Source organism: Meriones unguiculatus, chromosome X (assembly GCF_030254825.1).
Source record: "Meriones unguiculatus strain TT.TT164.6M chromosome X, Bangor_MerUng_6.1, whole genome shotgun sequence".
NCBI classification, from domain to species: domain Eukaryota; kingdom Metazoa; phylum Chordata; class Mammalia; order Rodentia; family Muridae; genus Meriones; species Meriones unguiculatus.
This window is the reverse complement of record NC_083369.1, coordinates 39,018,168-39,034,634: the sequence shown is the minus strand read 5'-3', so window position 1 is coordinate 39,034,634 and position 16,467 is coordinate 39,018,168. Positions and strand designations below refer to the sequence as shown.

The window sequence follows — 16,467 nt, the reverse complement described above, 5'->3', positions numbered from 1 at the left end:
CAATGAACAAGAATTGAACTGGAAGGAGATTTAAGCATGGACAAAGGACCCTAGGAAAGGCAAACCATAACCAAATACAGTGGTATAAACAGGGCATATTCAAGGAAAAGCATATGAAATTCTGTTGTCATAGCATAGCAAACCACAGAATGCTCTTAAATTGTTAAAATGTATGGCTACATTAGCATTTTGAAAGTTTAGTCTGGCTGGTAAGACAGCTCATTGCAGAAAGGCATTTGCCTCTGCCCAATGACCTGAGTTTAAACTCTAAAAACTATGAACTGGAAGAGGAGAAGTGACTTTCACAGGGTATCTTTTCACTTACCATTGTGTGCATTGGCACACAAACCTTATTCCCCCGCCTCCATACACACACACTCTCTACATAAATAAATAAAACTGAAACAAAGTTTAAATTTTTTTCTTGAGATGTAGTTCAATTTGTAGAGTATTTGCCTACAATGCACAAAGCCCAGGGTTCAACCACAGCACCAGCATAATCAATGTTTGGTGACATATGCCTGTAATCCTGGCACTTAAGAGGACTATCCTTGTCAGCTCCACAGTGAGTTTGAGGCCAATCCAAACTACATGGGAGCCTGTCTAAACAAAACAAAACAAATAGAAAAAACCTACCACCAACAAAAAATCCCCACCTTTCCTTAATAAACTCTTTGCTTCGTAGAAAGAAAATCATTTAAAAAGTTGAGTATGCCAACAGTACTAAAGTGCGGTGGGAACAAAGACGATAAAGTAACTTGGAAAACCATGTACAGGATGAAGTATAGGCAAGAATTGAGAGTAACTATAAGTTTCTAACTTGGGCAACATTAAAGATGATAGTGCTGTTTACTAATAGAATGTAGGTAGACATGTGATGAGATGGTTTGAAGTTGTTCAGTTCACTGGTATGTTGAAATGATTGAAACATGTATGTTTGAATATGTTAAAAGAGAAAAATGTTCTGGAAGGTGACTACTAATAGTCTGAAAAACTGAAGCAGAAATTTGAAGTTTATGATGAGAAATAAAATTAATAGCACTTATTTCCTGCTATTACTCTCACTAGTATCCCCCATCTCATGTCCTCCTTTTTACATTCCAGGTTTCTGTGGTTATTCCAGGAGTTATATAGTCATAGCTGAAGATTTGGAGCTATTAACCACAGATAGGAGAAAACAAGTGGGGATCCATTTTTCTGGGTTTGGGTTACCTCAATCAGTATAATATTTTCTATTACCTTACCATCCATTTACCTATAATTTCACTAATTCATTTTTCTTTATAGTTTAATAGTATTCCACTGTATATATTTATCACATTTTCATTATCTATTCTTTGCTCTTTTGAAATGTATACACCTTACCCTTATTCATTCAAATGCTGATTTCTCTCCCCCACTCTCTGGTTTCAATCGGACATTGTACTGTGATACTTATTCTAAGCATCACCTCTCTCAACTTTGTGTAAACATACTAAAATAAAACAACCAGCCACAATGTTGAGCAATGGAGAGGAAGGAGTGGGAGGCAGAGGAGGAAGAGAGAAGCTGGGAGAGAGAGTGAGAGAAGAGTCTTGGAACAACGTGGAGAATGAACTGGACCTAAGATTTCACAAAAAGCAAGTATAGTGGGTGAAATCTGAATGGGAGGAAACTATGAGGGCTTAGAGATTTAGGATGGAATAACTACACCCAGCATTGTGCTCTAGGTTAATTATATATATCATAGTCTCTGTGTGGTGATTTGGTTATACAGCTGGTTAGGATTAACAGCAGCTTTACAAAAAGATATATCAATAGTAAATATTAATTAACTATTACAACAAATGATTACAACAACCATCCGTTTACCTATAATTTCATTAATTCATTTTTCTTCATAGTTTAATAGTATTCCACTGTATATATTTATCACATTTTTATTAGCTATTCTTTGCTTAAAGGACATTTAGGTTGTTTCCATTTCCTAGCTATTGTGAATAGAGCATGCAATGAACATGGCTGAGCAAGTATCAGTGGAGCAGCAAGTTGAGTCCTCTGGATATATGTCAAAGAGTCCTATGACATATATCAGCTGGGTCCTATGGTAGATTCATTTTAAGTTTTTTCAGGATTCTTCACACTCATTCCAGAGAGACTGGATCACTTTGAAATTTCACCAAGAATAAATGGGGGTTCCTTTCTCCCTACATTCTCTCTAGCATTTGTTGTGGGTTGTTTTGTTGACCTTGGCTATTCTGACTGGAGTTAGATGAAATCTTAAAGTTTTCCTAAATTCACATTTCCTTAAATTCTGGTTAGTTTTATGTTGTGACATAACCTAGAATGATCTGAGGAGAGGAACTCCCAATTGAAAAAAATCCCTGTAGAATTGGTCTGTAGTCAAGCCTACAGGGGAATTTTCTTGATTAATGCTTCATGTGGGAGGGCCTAGACCACCATGGGTGGTGCTACTCCAGGGTACGAAGGTCCTGGGGTGTATAAGAAAACAATCTGAGAAAGCAAGGAGGAGCAAGCCAGTAAGTAGCACTCATCCATGACCTCTTCATCAGTTCCTGCTTCCAGGTTCTTGTACTGAGTTCCTGCCCTGATTTCCCTGGCTAGTGAACTACAAGCTGTAAGATGAAATAAACCCTTTCATTTTCAAGTTACTTTTGGTCATGGTGTTTTATCAGAATAACAGAAGCTCTAAAACAGAAGGCAAACATTTTTTTGAGATATTTCCTAGCCATTTTTCTTTTTATTTTGGGAAATCTCTGTTCAGATCTATAACCCCATGAACTTTTAAAACTCGATTTCTTTTCTTGAGTGTTTTTTGAATTCTGTATATATTCTCAATATTAATCATCTGTCAGATGTATAGCTGGTAAACATTTTATCCCATCCTGACATTTCCTTTTTACTTAATTGACTGCTTATTTAGCTGTGCAGAAGTGTTTTAGTTTTATGAGCTCCCACTTGTCAATTGTTGGCCTTAATTCCTGGGCATAGGAAGTGCTATTCAGAAATTCCTTACATACACCTATATCTTGTAGGGTACTGTCTATGTTTTTTTTTTTTCCTAGCAGTTTCAGAGTTTCAGGTTTCACATTGGGGTTTTTGATCCATTTGGATTTTCTTTTTTGGCAAGATTATAGATATAACTCTAGGGGATTAGCAAGGTGCAAGTGATTTCAAGTTGGGGGAATGGGGTAAAACAGAGGGAAGGTTTAATTGTGGAGGAAGGATGAAAGAGAGGGTAAAATAAATAAATGTCTGAAACATCAATTGGTTATCCAATACCAAATGGTCAGCCCAGAAAACATACATACAAGTAACATTGTACAGACTGAGAAGGACTTACTTAGGAATATACATGAATATACATAAATGCATGCAACAATTACTAATGAAAAAAGGGGCCATGAATTTGAAAGAAAATAGATGGGAATATGTATAGGGGTTGGAGAAAGGAAAGGGAAGGGAGAAATTATGTAAAAATAAAAGAAAAACAAAATTTAAAGGCCATACGTAATCATACTGTTATTTATTCACCTAAAATAACATATAGCACATGTAAATCTATGTGTACACATAAAAATACAGTTTAAATGAAGTTATCCTATTTGGGATAACAATATTACTCCCAAAAGACAGTGACTAATAAAAACCCCAGTATCAGGCATGAGAAACACTTCTTTTGGAGTTGTTTGTCAAGGGATTCCAAGAGACTCCCAACAAATAATAGGCTATTACTTCTGCTTTTAGTTGCCACCCTGAAGTTGAGAATAGATCCCTACTGCTTAAGATACCACGTACTTCAGACACAAGAAGGTGCTATGGCAACTTTCAAGGGAGGGAGTCAATCAATGTTCTATGATGCTGTTATACCCATGAAACATAAGGATGGCCATGATGGCACAATAGCCTTAAGGGTGCAATAGTGACACTTACATCTTAGTCGTAACCACCAGCTTTCTAATTATATTTAAGGTCTGCTCAACAGGATGGAAATCATGCCTGGCACCAGAAATCTCATCAAATACACAAGGTTATTGCAGTCATGGATCTTAGAGGAGAACCTATTATCACCCCTTTACTAAACCAACATGATTCCTAACTGCATTCTAAATATTTATCCGCACACCCACAGATAAGTGTAGCTCTCACCTTATTACAAAACAAAAACAAAACAAAAGAAAACTTTTCTTGCGAAAGATAGAAACTATTACAGAAAAGCACAACCAGTCAAAAAGCAAAGAAAAGTTTTCATGGGTTGCCCAATCCCAGTTGATACATACACAATACAACTCCTGCACCTAAGGCTCAGGTAACATTGCAGAAAGGAGAAGGCAAAAAAAAAAACAAAACAAAACAAAAAAAACAACAAAAACCTGAAAGAGTCAGAAGACCAAGAAGTCTGCTGTGAGACTGTGCCTCCTATGTTGTGTCTCCTTCCACAGGGAAACTTTGCTCATGATGCCTCAACAATATGGCTTCCTAAATAAGACCCAAAGAAGTAAAACATTAGACATGCTAACATGGAAGAGAGAAACCTCACAGGGCCCTAAACCTAAATAAAGATGTATAGGCAATTAAATAATGCTGAGAGCAGGTGAAATAGTTTTCTTCAGGGATGAGCCACTTAATTGGTTTATCCAATACTAAGTGCTTGGCTAGTCCTGCAGTTACATACATACAAATAACAACAGACAACTGAGCAGGTTGTAGCTCTATATCCAGGTGTGTTTGTGTGTGTATGTGTACATCTTGATGCACAAACACAACACACACACACACTCTGAGAGAGAGAGCGAAAGAGAGAGAGAGAGAAAGAGAGAGAGAGAGAATTAGATAACTAGGAATGGCTAGGCTTTTTAAAGCCTCAAATTCCACTCCCAATAACATACTTCCTCCAACAAGGAACTAGAGATCAACATGTTATGGAAAGTAAGTCAGCACCACAAAATAAATATTATATGTTTTATTGAACATGAAGTAGATAAGGAGAAAAAAAAGACGTGAAACCAAAAGGGGGCTACTAGGGATAATAAAACAGAAAGGGAGAGGAGAGTGTAGATAAGTAAGACCAACATAAGGGATGGATATAATAAAAATACATTACAAGTCTGTACAGAACTATTATAATGAGACCTCTCCTTATATTTAATGTATGCTAATAATAATTTTTAAAAGATATTAAATATAGATTTAAAAAAAACCTTAACTATAAAAGGATATAAACACACACACACACAAGAATACAGAGTCTAGGCAACTATACAAAAGTAGAGAATTAATAAAAAGCTGACTGATAGGAAGTCAGCAGATATAGGAAGGCTAAAGATAGAGGAGACTCTCCAGATGAAAAAAGATGACAACCCAGGATTGGGGGCGGAGCCAAGATGGCGACTAGCACACACAGTTTCTGAGTGGTGGGATACCTGATCTTCTGAGTTGGAGAATGGAAGGACCCCTAACCCGGGAAAACCACAGCGAGGCTTTCTGAACAGCAGGGAACATCGCAGGAGGTGAAAACTTTGGCCTCCGGTCACCCGGAGACTTGCTTGGGGAAGGAGAGAAACGATCCTTTGTTCTTGCTGCACTCCCTTCCCCCAGACCTCCTTCCTCCTCCGCACAGCGGCACAGCTGACTCATCTTTCTCAGCGCAGACCGAACTGCCTGGGGTATACAGCCGCTGAGACGGAGCCCCAAGCACTTTAGCGGCAGACAAAAGCCAGCAGTACGTGCCCCGGAGTCCCAGATTCGCACAGCGGCTGCACCATCCTCCCAAGGCGCGAATCTGCTAGACACCATACTAGCTCTGCAGGATCGCCATCACTGACGGTACGACCCGCCCAATCCCACAGTGACAGAGAATACGCTATTTACTCACCAAAACCAGGCAGAAACGTCATACAACCTGGACACACCAGGCGCTTGGCCTCCCAACCTTGGAGAGCACAGCGAAGAGATCCCAGGACTTCCCAGAAAGCATTGGGACTTACAAGCCAGGCTCCAGTTACAGCGGGACGTGGCAGCGGAGCAGCACTGAACTGGCGGGGCACCACAGCCCTCCAGTTTAAGACTAACCAGGGCCAAACCAGAGAACAGAGAGCCTGGTTACCCCATCCCTGCTGAAGTGACCACCCTGAAATCTCCAGCTGCAGCAAGACCTCAGAACCTGGCAGTGACAGCAGCACAGAACTGGCGGAACACATCAAAGAAGCAGGGCCAAACCAGAGAGCAGAGAGCCCGGATACCACGATCTCTGCCAAGTGACCTGCCTGTAAGTGAGTGCACCCTTGAGAATCTGCAGATCCCCAGATCCTGGGTCCTTCTAAATCAGAAGCCAGGCATCGAACCCCCCTCCCACCCACATACCCACTTTGGGAAACAGAGGGGCACTAGGGACATTGAAGTTCCTGCCCTGTGGGCCTGATTGAGGAGTTAAGGCAGTTAATGCCAGAAATTGCGCTGCGATCATCATTACCACCTGCGACATATACAGTGCAGAGCCCCTCCCACACACTCAAGGGTTCAACATTAGCCATCACTCTGTCCCTCGAGAAACTCATCCACGCACACTGACACACACACGCGCACACGCACACACACACTTGCATTTGCCCCGTTTGCGCCTGCGTAATTTCCTCCCACAGGTACAGCTAGTCCTCAGCACACGCTGAGAGTGCTCAGCTTCCTGAAGAACTCTCCCGATACCAGAGAGAGACAGCACCAGTCTGATCTGCAGAATCCAAAAACAAACAGGGAAGGTTTCAGATAAGCCAATGGCCAGGGGTAGGCGAAAGAAAACTTCCAACATAAATCAGGACATCATGACTTCACCAGCAAACCCCAAAATCGATGGATACTCCAATTCAGCAGAAGCACAGGAAAATGATTTTAAAGCCATGCTTGCCCAATTATTTGAGGCTCATAAGGAGGAAATGAACAAGTCTTTCAAAGAGATGGCCAGTCAATTGGAGGCAAAGAAAGAAGAAATAGACAATATCCTTAAAGAAACACAGGCAAACATAGCCAAACAAATAGATACACAAGTAGAGGAAAAATTAGTGGCATATAAGAAGGAAATGAAAAAAGAAATAGAGGCCATCGTAGAGAGACAGGAATCCAAATTCAAACACATGAAAGAAATGGTGCAAGGCATGAAAACAGAATTAGAATCAATAAAGAAAACACAAAATGAGAAAACCCTTGAGCTGGAGAACTTGGAGAAAAGATCAGGAACCACAAAAGTAAGCATCACCAACAGAATACAAGAGATGGAAGAGAGAATCTCTGGAGCTGAAGACACACTTGCAGAAATGGATACTTCTCTCAAAGAAAAAGTAAAATCAGAAAAGTTCCAATCACAAAATATCCAAGAAATCAAGGATGCTATGAAAAGACAAAATCTAAGAATAATAGGAATTCACGAAAAAGAAGACTCTAGACTCCAAGGTCCAGAAAATATTTTCAAGAAAATCATAGAAGAAAATTTTCCCAACTTAAAGAAAGAGATGTCCATAAATATACAAGAGGCCTACAGAACTCCAAATAGACTAGACCAGAAAAGAAACACATCACGTCACATCATAGTCAAAACACTAAATCTACAGAACAAAGAAAAGATATTAAAAGCAGCAAGGGAAAAAGACAAAGTAACATATGAAGGTAGACCTATCAGAATCACACCGGACTTCTCATCAGAAACTATGAAAGCCAGAAGGGCCTGGGCAAGTATCATGGAGACTCTAAGAGATCACAAATGTCAACCCAGACTACTATACCCTGCAAAGCTTTCAATCAACATAGATGGAGAAAACAAAATTTTCCATGACAAAACTAAATTTACACAATATCTACACAGCAAACCACCCCTACAGAAGATACTAGAAGGAAAACTCCAATCCAATGAAAACAAATTCACCCAAGAAAACAGGGCATACAGATAATGTCCCAACAAAAATGAAAAGAAAACAAGCAATGAAACAGGGTTAGATCATTGACTCCATTACAAAAGGAACTAACATGCATTGGTCACTATTATCTATCAATATCAATGGTGAGATGATCAATCCTCGTTTAGAAAGACAGATGGGATGTGCATTGAATGTATGACAGGAGTCTACTGAGCGCATCTGAAAGACTCTAACTAGCAGTGTTTTCAAAGCAAAGACTCATGACCAAACCTTTGGCAGAGTACAGGGAATCATAAGAAAGAAGGGGAGTTAGTCTGATGGGGAAAGGATAGGAGCTCCACAAGGACCAAATATATCTGGGCACAGGGTCTTTTCTGAGACTGACATTCAACCAAGGACCATGTATGGATATAACCTAGAACCTCCACTCAGATGTAGCCTGTGGTAGCTCAGTAACCAATTGGTTTCCCAAAGTGAGGGGAACAAGGACTAGTTCTAACAGGAACTCAATGACTGGCTCTTTGGTCTCCCCACCCCCGAAGGGAGGAGCAGTCCTGTTAGGCCACAGAGGAGGGCTTTGCAGCCAGTCCTGAAGATACCTGATAAAACAGGATCAGATGAATGGGGAGGAGGTCCCCCCCATCAGTGGACTTGGAAAGGGGCACTGTGGAGATGAGGGAGGGAGGGAGGGACTGGGAGGGAATGAGGGATCGGGACACGGCTGGGATATAGAGTTAATAAAATGTAACTGATAAAAAAAATAAAGTAATAAAAAAAACTTTTTCAATTAAAAAAAAAAATGACAACCCAGAGCAAAGGTGGCTTTAGAAAAGATAGGCATGTAATAATGAAGATGATAGTGGTGATTACAATAACTAAAGTGGTAATCACAACGAATACTGAATACTTAGTATGTATTGAGCAGAATGTTAGGTGATTTAAATTTATTTCATCATTTAAACTCTTATCAATATTAACGGATATATTCCATTGCTGATCTCATTTTACAGATGAAGATATGGAAGCTTGGAGAGTTTAACTTAATATGCTCAATAACAAAAAACTAATAATTCATATTCAGAGTGGATTGCACATCAAGGTCTAGTTGATGTCACAGCCTTAACTATTCACTACTATCATTATCCTGCAAATCTACTCAATCTTTACAATTGACTAGAAAGGTCAAAGGTAAACGTAGTTGTTTATTTCTGGTGTTGGTTATAGAATGTGCTCACATGTGCATGCAATGTATGGAGACTAGAAGAAAATTTGTGGGGGTTGGTTCTCCTAGTCTACCACATGGATGTCCCAGGAACTGATGTCAGGTCATCAGGTTTGGTGACAAGTATCTTAATCAGCTGACTCATTTCATTGGCCCAAAATATTCTTAAGATACAAACTCTTCAAATAAGCCAATGCAACAGTATTCAGCTGGGTACCATCATCTTCTTCTAGTATCTTGTTGGAAGGAGCCTGCTGTTTGAGGTTTCAATCCTCCCAAACCTGATAGCCATTCTTAGCTTCCCTTTAAGGTGCAAGACTCCCTCTTCTGCTCTCTGCCTGATTTCATCCGGAGAGTGTCTTTAGACAGAGATACCCCAACCACATTTCATATATGTATAGTCTTTGGCACAGCTCCCTGCTAGCTCTCCCCTTCCCACGCCTATATGATAATTGGGCACTGTGTTCCCATTCATATGATAGGAGTATGCTGTTTATTTAATGGGAATCAAGCATCTGTGAAGTGCCTAGTTTTAACCAATATATACAAATAACCTTGCAACATCCCCATCCACTCTTTAAGGCCTATATAGCCTTTCTTCTCTGGAATTAATGTTGAATCTGCTCCCTGAAATGGTTCCCAGAGAGTCTGATCTCTGTCATATTGACAAGGCTCTGTGCCTTGTCTCCTGCCCCTCCTGCCTTCCTGGGCTGGTGAGAAAGAGCTCCCCAGGCAGGAGGAGGACCATACTTTTTTTTTTTTTTTTAGACGGGATTTACCTGTGTAACCTTGGCTGTCCTGAACTCACTTGTAGACCAGGCTAGTCTCAAACGCACAGCAATTCACCTGCCTCTGCCTCCTTGAATGCTGGGATTAAAGGCATGAGATACCATGCCTGGCTTCCTACTATCTTTTTAACTCCAGGTGTACATGTAAATCATTTTAGTAATATCATTGTCTCAGCCTCATAATCTGTATGCAGAAGCAAGATCAACAACCACAAAGTAACAGCCACAGAGCCTCTATTAGGTAGCAAACAGTAGGGAATCTGAATATAGTATATGACATCAGGGCCTCAATAGCTACTGATTTACTATGAAAAAAAGTTATTTTTCAGCTATTTCTCCTTTTTGTAAGATTCAGAGTCTTCTTAATATCATGCTCCTAACAGCAATGTCTGTAGGAATGATTCCTTTGCTATAATATAACTAAAATCAAGAAAATGTATTTTTTCTTTTTTAATTTATATTAATTTTTATTAATTACAGTTTATTTGTACCCCCACTGTACTTCCCTCTCTCCTCCCCTCCCAATCCCACCCTCCCTCCCTCTTCCCCACCTATGCCCCTCTCTCAGTCCACTGATAGGGGAGTTCCTCCTCTCCTTCCCTCTGATCCTAGTCTATCAGGTTTCATCAGGAGTGGCTGCATTGTCTTCCTCTGTGGCCTAGTAAGGCTGCTCCCCCATCAGGGGGAGGTGATCAGTTCCTGTCAGAGGCAGTCCCTGTTCCCATTACTATGGAACCCACTTGGACACTGAGCTGCCATGGGTTACATCTGTGTAGGGGTTCCAGGCCATCTCCATGAGTGGTCCTTGGCTGGAGTATCAGTCTCAGAAAAGATCCCTGGGCCCATATATTTTAGTTTTGTTGCTCTCCTTGTGGCGCTCCTGTCCTCTCCAGGTCTTATTATCTTCCCCTTCTTTCATAAGATTCCCTGCACTCTGCCCAAAGATTGGCTATGAGTCTCAGCATCTCCTTTGATACCCTGCTGGGTAGAGTCTTTCAGAGGCCCTATGTAGTAGGCTCCTGTCCTGTTCCCTGGAAAATTCTTACTGTATAGCCCATACTCTCTTTGAACTCAGTAAGTTCCACCTACTTCTACCTCCTGAGTGGTAAAATTAAAGGCCTGTGCCACCATGCCTGATCCCACCAAAATGTAATTTCTTAAGTTTATAGTTAACTAACTTTTTTGGTGAGTTGTAGTTACTTTGAGAAAATATTGTAGCCCTGTGTAGCAGCTTGGAATACTTAGGCAGGAGGACTATTCAACGCTAGGCTACATAGTGAGTTCTAGTTCTAGGACAAAGCAGCCCAGTGTAAAGCCAGGGTCCGTCTCTTCCCACATACACCACATGTATAGGTGTTACATTTTAAATACATGTGTTATTCCTAAAAGTTTAATGGAGATTGAACTAGAATATATTTCAAAATGAGTATGCTTCCAGGGGAAAACAGAGATACACTCATGTAAGTGCACAGTAAGTAGTTATAACCTTCATTGAAATAAAATAAAAAACGATTAAGAAACGATTCAAGGGGGGCTGGAGAAATAGCTCAGTGGTTAAGAGCACTGTCTGCTTGTCCAGAGGTCCTGAGTTCAATTCCCAGCAACCACATGGTGGCTCACAACCATCTACACCCTCTACTGCCTTCTTAGAGCACTAATATGCATAAAATAAATAAATAAATAAAATCTTAAAAAAAAACAAAAAAAAAAACAAACAAAAAAAAGAAACGATTCAAGATCATCAAATAGAAGGACAGACACTACACTGGAAAAGTTTAAGATACTTACCCACAGGGCTCGTGAAAGTAGGTAGTGTCGGTGTGCCTATCTAAAGCTAGGTTGGTGTATGCAGTGTCACCTCTGGAAAAATCTGAAGTGAAATACCACATCCTTCCATAGATAGTTTCTCTGCCAAATAAAATTAAGAAAAAACTATTAGACATTTGTAAATGTCTTTCATTCATCATTGTTTCCACTTAATATATATAATAGTTATTGTTGTTACAGATTGCCACCTATAAGGTAAAATTAACGGTTAAAATTACCAATCTTAAAAATTCTGTCACCAATGGACATTCTAAAAACACAAACTACAAACAATCAAAACATTTGACATTATATGAAATCTCAAGGATCACTGCAAATTGTTTACATGACCTTTAATAGTCTCCTCATTCAAGGCTATTCCTTATGTTTACTTTCCTTTCATAGAAATGATGTGGCTACTTGTAGTAAGTGACAATTTTAATTTATATAACAACTACCATCTTTCATATTCATAAATATGAATTAATACTCATATTTAACAAATAATCCTTTTCTAATATATTAGATAATGTAATAACCAAGGGTGATGGAAGAGTTTCCATAGTTTATATATTATTCATTATTCAAAAGCAAATGCTTCTCCTATTGAAATGAAAGTTTCCAAACTTTCTCAGTTGTTTGCTTAGCAGCAGTTTCCTTTATTTGAGAGCTTTGTGATTATGCTTCAAATTGAACGGCTCATAAATGCTGATTATGCTCTCCTAGCACTGTCAAACAGGCAGTTTGACACTTTGAGTAACACAGTTACTTTGAGTAACACAGTGAACTAGTTACACATGAGTTTTATTTTACTTTTTTATTTTAATTTTTATTAATTACACTTTATTCACTTTGTATCCCCCTATAAACCTCTCCCTCCTCCCCTCCTAATCCTACCTTCCCTCCCCCTTCACCACACATGCCCCTCCCCAAGTCCACTGATAGGGGAGGTCTTCCTCTCCTTCCTTCTGATCTTAGTCTATCAGATCTCATCAGCAGTGGCTGCATTGTCATCTTCTGTGGCCTGGTAAGGCTGCTCCCCCCTCAGGGGGAGGTGATCAAAGAGCAGGCCAATCAGTTCATGTCAGAGGCAGTCCCTGTTCACATTACTATGTAATCCACTTGGACACTGAACTGCCATGTGCTACATCTGTGCAGGGGTTCTAGGTTATCTCCATGAATACTATTAGCAAAGAAGTAAGTCTTTTGTCACATTTAATGCTATGGAAGATCAATTCATATACCAGTAAGAAATGAAGCATAGTAATGACAGTAATACTATATTTAGGATCAGGAAACCTGAGATATTTAAATATTTATACTATTGCTTACTGTTACAGTAATCCTAGAAAAGTCACTGACTACATCTTAGCCTCAGGTGCTTAGCAGCAGAACAGAGAATAAAACAAATAAAAAGGTTAATGTTAAGATCAAAATAAAATACAGGGTGTGAATATTTTAATTAAATGCAATACAAGATATTGAATAAAGCAGCAACAACCAATTTATGATTGAAAGTTAAAAATCTAAAAAGATGAAAATGAGATGATTTTTGACCCCCCCTTTTGATTCTTTTCTCATGTATTACACCCCAACTACTATTTCCCCTACCTCTCCTTCCCTGAGTCTCTCCCCACTATCCCCACACTGCCCTTCTTCCCCAGATCCACCTCCGCATACTCCTCTCCTCAGAAAAAAAGGCAGACCTCCCAGGGACATCAACCTAGTTTTGAAAAATACAGAACAATTAAAGCCCCCTTTGAACAGAATACAGTACAGGGAAGAAGTAATGACAGAGAGGACAGAGAGAGGAAGAAAGAGAGGTGAGGAGAGAGGGAGTGAGGTACAGAAAAATTACTTTGGGGGCATGTCAGTAATGGAGATTGAACCTGGGCCTGATGCATCTGAGGTAAATGTTCCATGAGCTAGTTCTTATATCTTTTAATTGGTGCTCATGTCCTAGAAATTAGTTACTGTGAATTTCAGAAAATTAGTAATTACCTGATTAAGCTGATCCTTTCTGCCAACTTTTCTGTGTGCTCTTGAGTGGGAGGGACATTTTCTACAAATGCAATTCCATACAGCAGAAAGTTCTGCAGAAACTTCTTCAGTCCCTCATTTGTTTCTAAGAAACTCTGGAAATCAACAGATGGAATTTGGGCTTTCAGGTAGAGTTCTGCATTCCATAATATTCTAGGTTGGATAACCTTTTGTTTCTGTCCTTCATAGCTATTTTTTACCAGCCAATCCAGATCATATCTAGTCATATGACCATCTGGCCCTTTTAAGGAGGAAAAAAAAGACATTAAAATAAAATTTAGAAATACTTACAATTATTTACTATTTAAAAATGTTCATTCTTTTTTCAACATTAGTTTTACATTTTAATTATTTGATACTTTCATAGATGCATATATTTTGATCAAATCCACCTCCCATTCCCTCTTTTCCATTTCCTCTTGCTCAACACTTTCCCCTGAGTCTACTTAGTATTACTGTACATGTATGGGCATAGGACCATGAACTTGGGCATGGGTAGTCTCTCAAGGGCCTTATTCCTGAAGAAAACTGTCTCTCCCTCCCCCAGCAGCTAACAATTGCTAATAGTTCCCCAGGTATGAATGGGACTTCATGAGTTCCTCCCTCATCCATCCTGGGACTTTTGGCTGGCTTAATCATGGAGAAACAGTGACAATCAGTGTGAATTGTGTGCAATGTCCTTGTTGTGTCCAGCAACTACTGTTTTGCTGCAATCTATTATCTCTGGTTCTTACCATCTTTTTGCCCCCTTCATAAATGATTCCTGAGTCTTCATATATGTATGTGTGTGTGTGTGTGCATGCGCATGTGATTTATATGTCCTATTTGGAGTTAAGAATTCCACTTTGTTTAGATTTGTATGCTGACCAGTTGTGGGTCTCAAAGCCTTAAATTGTGTCTGTCAAATTTTTACAATTAATGTGTATAACATTTGATGAAGAGGACTATGAAAAGATCAGCAGAAATGGAGGAAGAGAGTTTACATTTCTAAATGCTATCCAACTCTCAAAATACAAGTTTACCTAGTAATATCACGTACTCTGGAAGCACACATCTATCAAGATGAGTTCTGTGAATAGTTGAACCACATATACATTTGGACTCTCAGTTGTGTGTGTGAGAGAGAGACAGAGAAAGATGTCCTCTAGGAGACTTCAAATTCTCCCATATTCATAGGTTACAAAACAAAGCTGAAGGGTTTCAGCTAAGCACTTTAATATGCTGGCATAGCTGAAGGATTGACCAAAAGAATGAACACTAGCCCATTGCTTCTCTTCCGTTAAACAATCACTGTAAAATAGTTTACCTAGTAGGCACTTTAGTTTTTACTTGATAGCCTATACTGGTGAGACAGGCATTGTTCCCTCTGCTACAGAGTAACACTAACCTCTTTTTAATGTTTTTTTTTACTATGTATTTTAGGAAGCTTCCACAGTAATCAATTTCCACATAGCTTTTGTCAAATGTCAGTTATCTCTGTCATTTCTCCTTCTTCTACCCTGCTCTCCTATCTGCCAATTCCATTTAAGCCTTTCTGTTCTTCTGTTCCCCTTTCTCCCTTCATACTACCTGATATCTATCACACACACCCTTGAAATTCTCCACTCTCATGTCCCTTTACTAGTTTTTGGGCTTCTCTGGCACTCCAATTTTAACACATGTCTAAACATTCAAAGCATCCTCACAATGAGAATATTCAGTGTTTGTCTTTCTGAGTCTGAGTTACCTGTCAGAACGATAATTTCTAGCTGCATCCATCCACCTGTTTTTACTTTTCTTTACAACTGAATAATATTCTTTTGTACATATATTCCACATTTTAAATATCACACATTAGCTGATAGATTCTAGTCTGTTTCCATCTCCTAGCTATATTGATACGTGCATGTTGAGTGTAGCTGCCCTTGGAAGCCAGCGGCATTGGATCTTCTGGAGCTTGAGTTATAAGCTGTTGTAAACTTAAATTCACCTAAAGTAAATTTACTTGTAAACTTAAAAAAAAAAAAAAACCTTAAAATGAATTCTATTCAAGAGCAGCTGTGAGCTTAACAACTGACATACCTCTCCAGCTCCAATATGTCTATTTATATACTAGTAACATGTTTTTAGTACTGTAGCTCTGTAGTATAAATTGATAATCACGGATGGTGATAAATCTAGCAGTGTTTTTATTATTTAGGATTATTTTGGCTGTCTTAGATCTTTTGTGCTTCTGTATTATTGCTGACATCTATCATTCAATTTTTGTGAAGAATGGCATTGGAATTTTGATGGGGTTGTATGGAATATGTAGATTGCTTTTGATAGGATGGCCATTTCACAATGCCATAAGCCCAAGACAGCTTTCCATCTTCGAGTATCTATTTCTTTTCCCTTTTTAAGCGTCTTGATGTTTTCATTATATAAGTCTTCCTTGGTCAGATGTAGTATAGAGGATGGCTACTTTTAAATTTTGTACTATGCAACTTAGCTGAATGTGTTTATTAGCTGTAGGAGTTTTCTTTTGGAACCTTTAAGATCTTTTATGCATATCACCTCATATCCTATCCTATCCTATCATATGCAAATAAGGATGTTTGAATTCTTTTACTATTTGTATCCAGTTTTTCTTCTTATTTTGTTGTTCTAGCTAAGACTTTAAGTTCTATATTAAACAGGAGTCAAGAGAGTGGGCATCTTTGTCTTGTTTTTTATTTTAGTCGAAAAA

At 39.0% G+C, this 16,467-nt stretch overlaps 1 protein-coding gene across 3 annotated transcripts in view; it reads right to left on the bottom strand.

The window, feature by feature from the left end:
- Window positions 1–16,467, bottom strand: part of LOC110543623 (trimethyllysine dioxygenase, mitochondrial) — a 72,609-nt gene that overhangs the window by 17,174 nt on the left and 38,968 nt on the right. For 2 of the 3 annotated variants that reach the window (XM_060374358.1, XM_060374356.1), the window contains exons 4-5: window positions 13,722–14,001; window positions 11,703–11,822 (exon numbers count right to left, since the gene is read on the bottom strand). In XM_060374358.1, the coding sequence (XP_060230341.1) occupies window positions 11,703–11,822; window positions 13,722–14,001 (400 nt within the window). The remainder of the gene's footprint in view (window positions 1–11,702; window positions 11,823–13,721; window positions 14,002–16,467) is intronic. The other variant, XM_060374357.1, reaches the window with a different exon arrangement.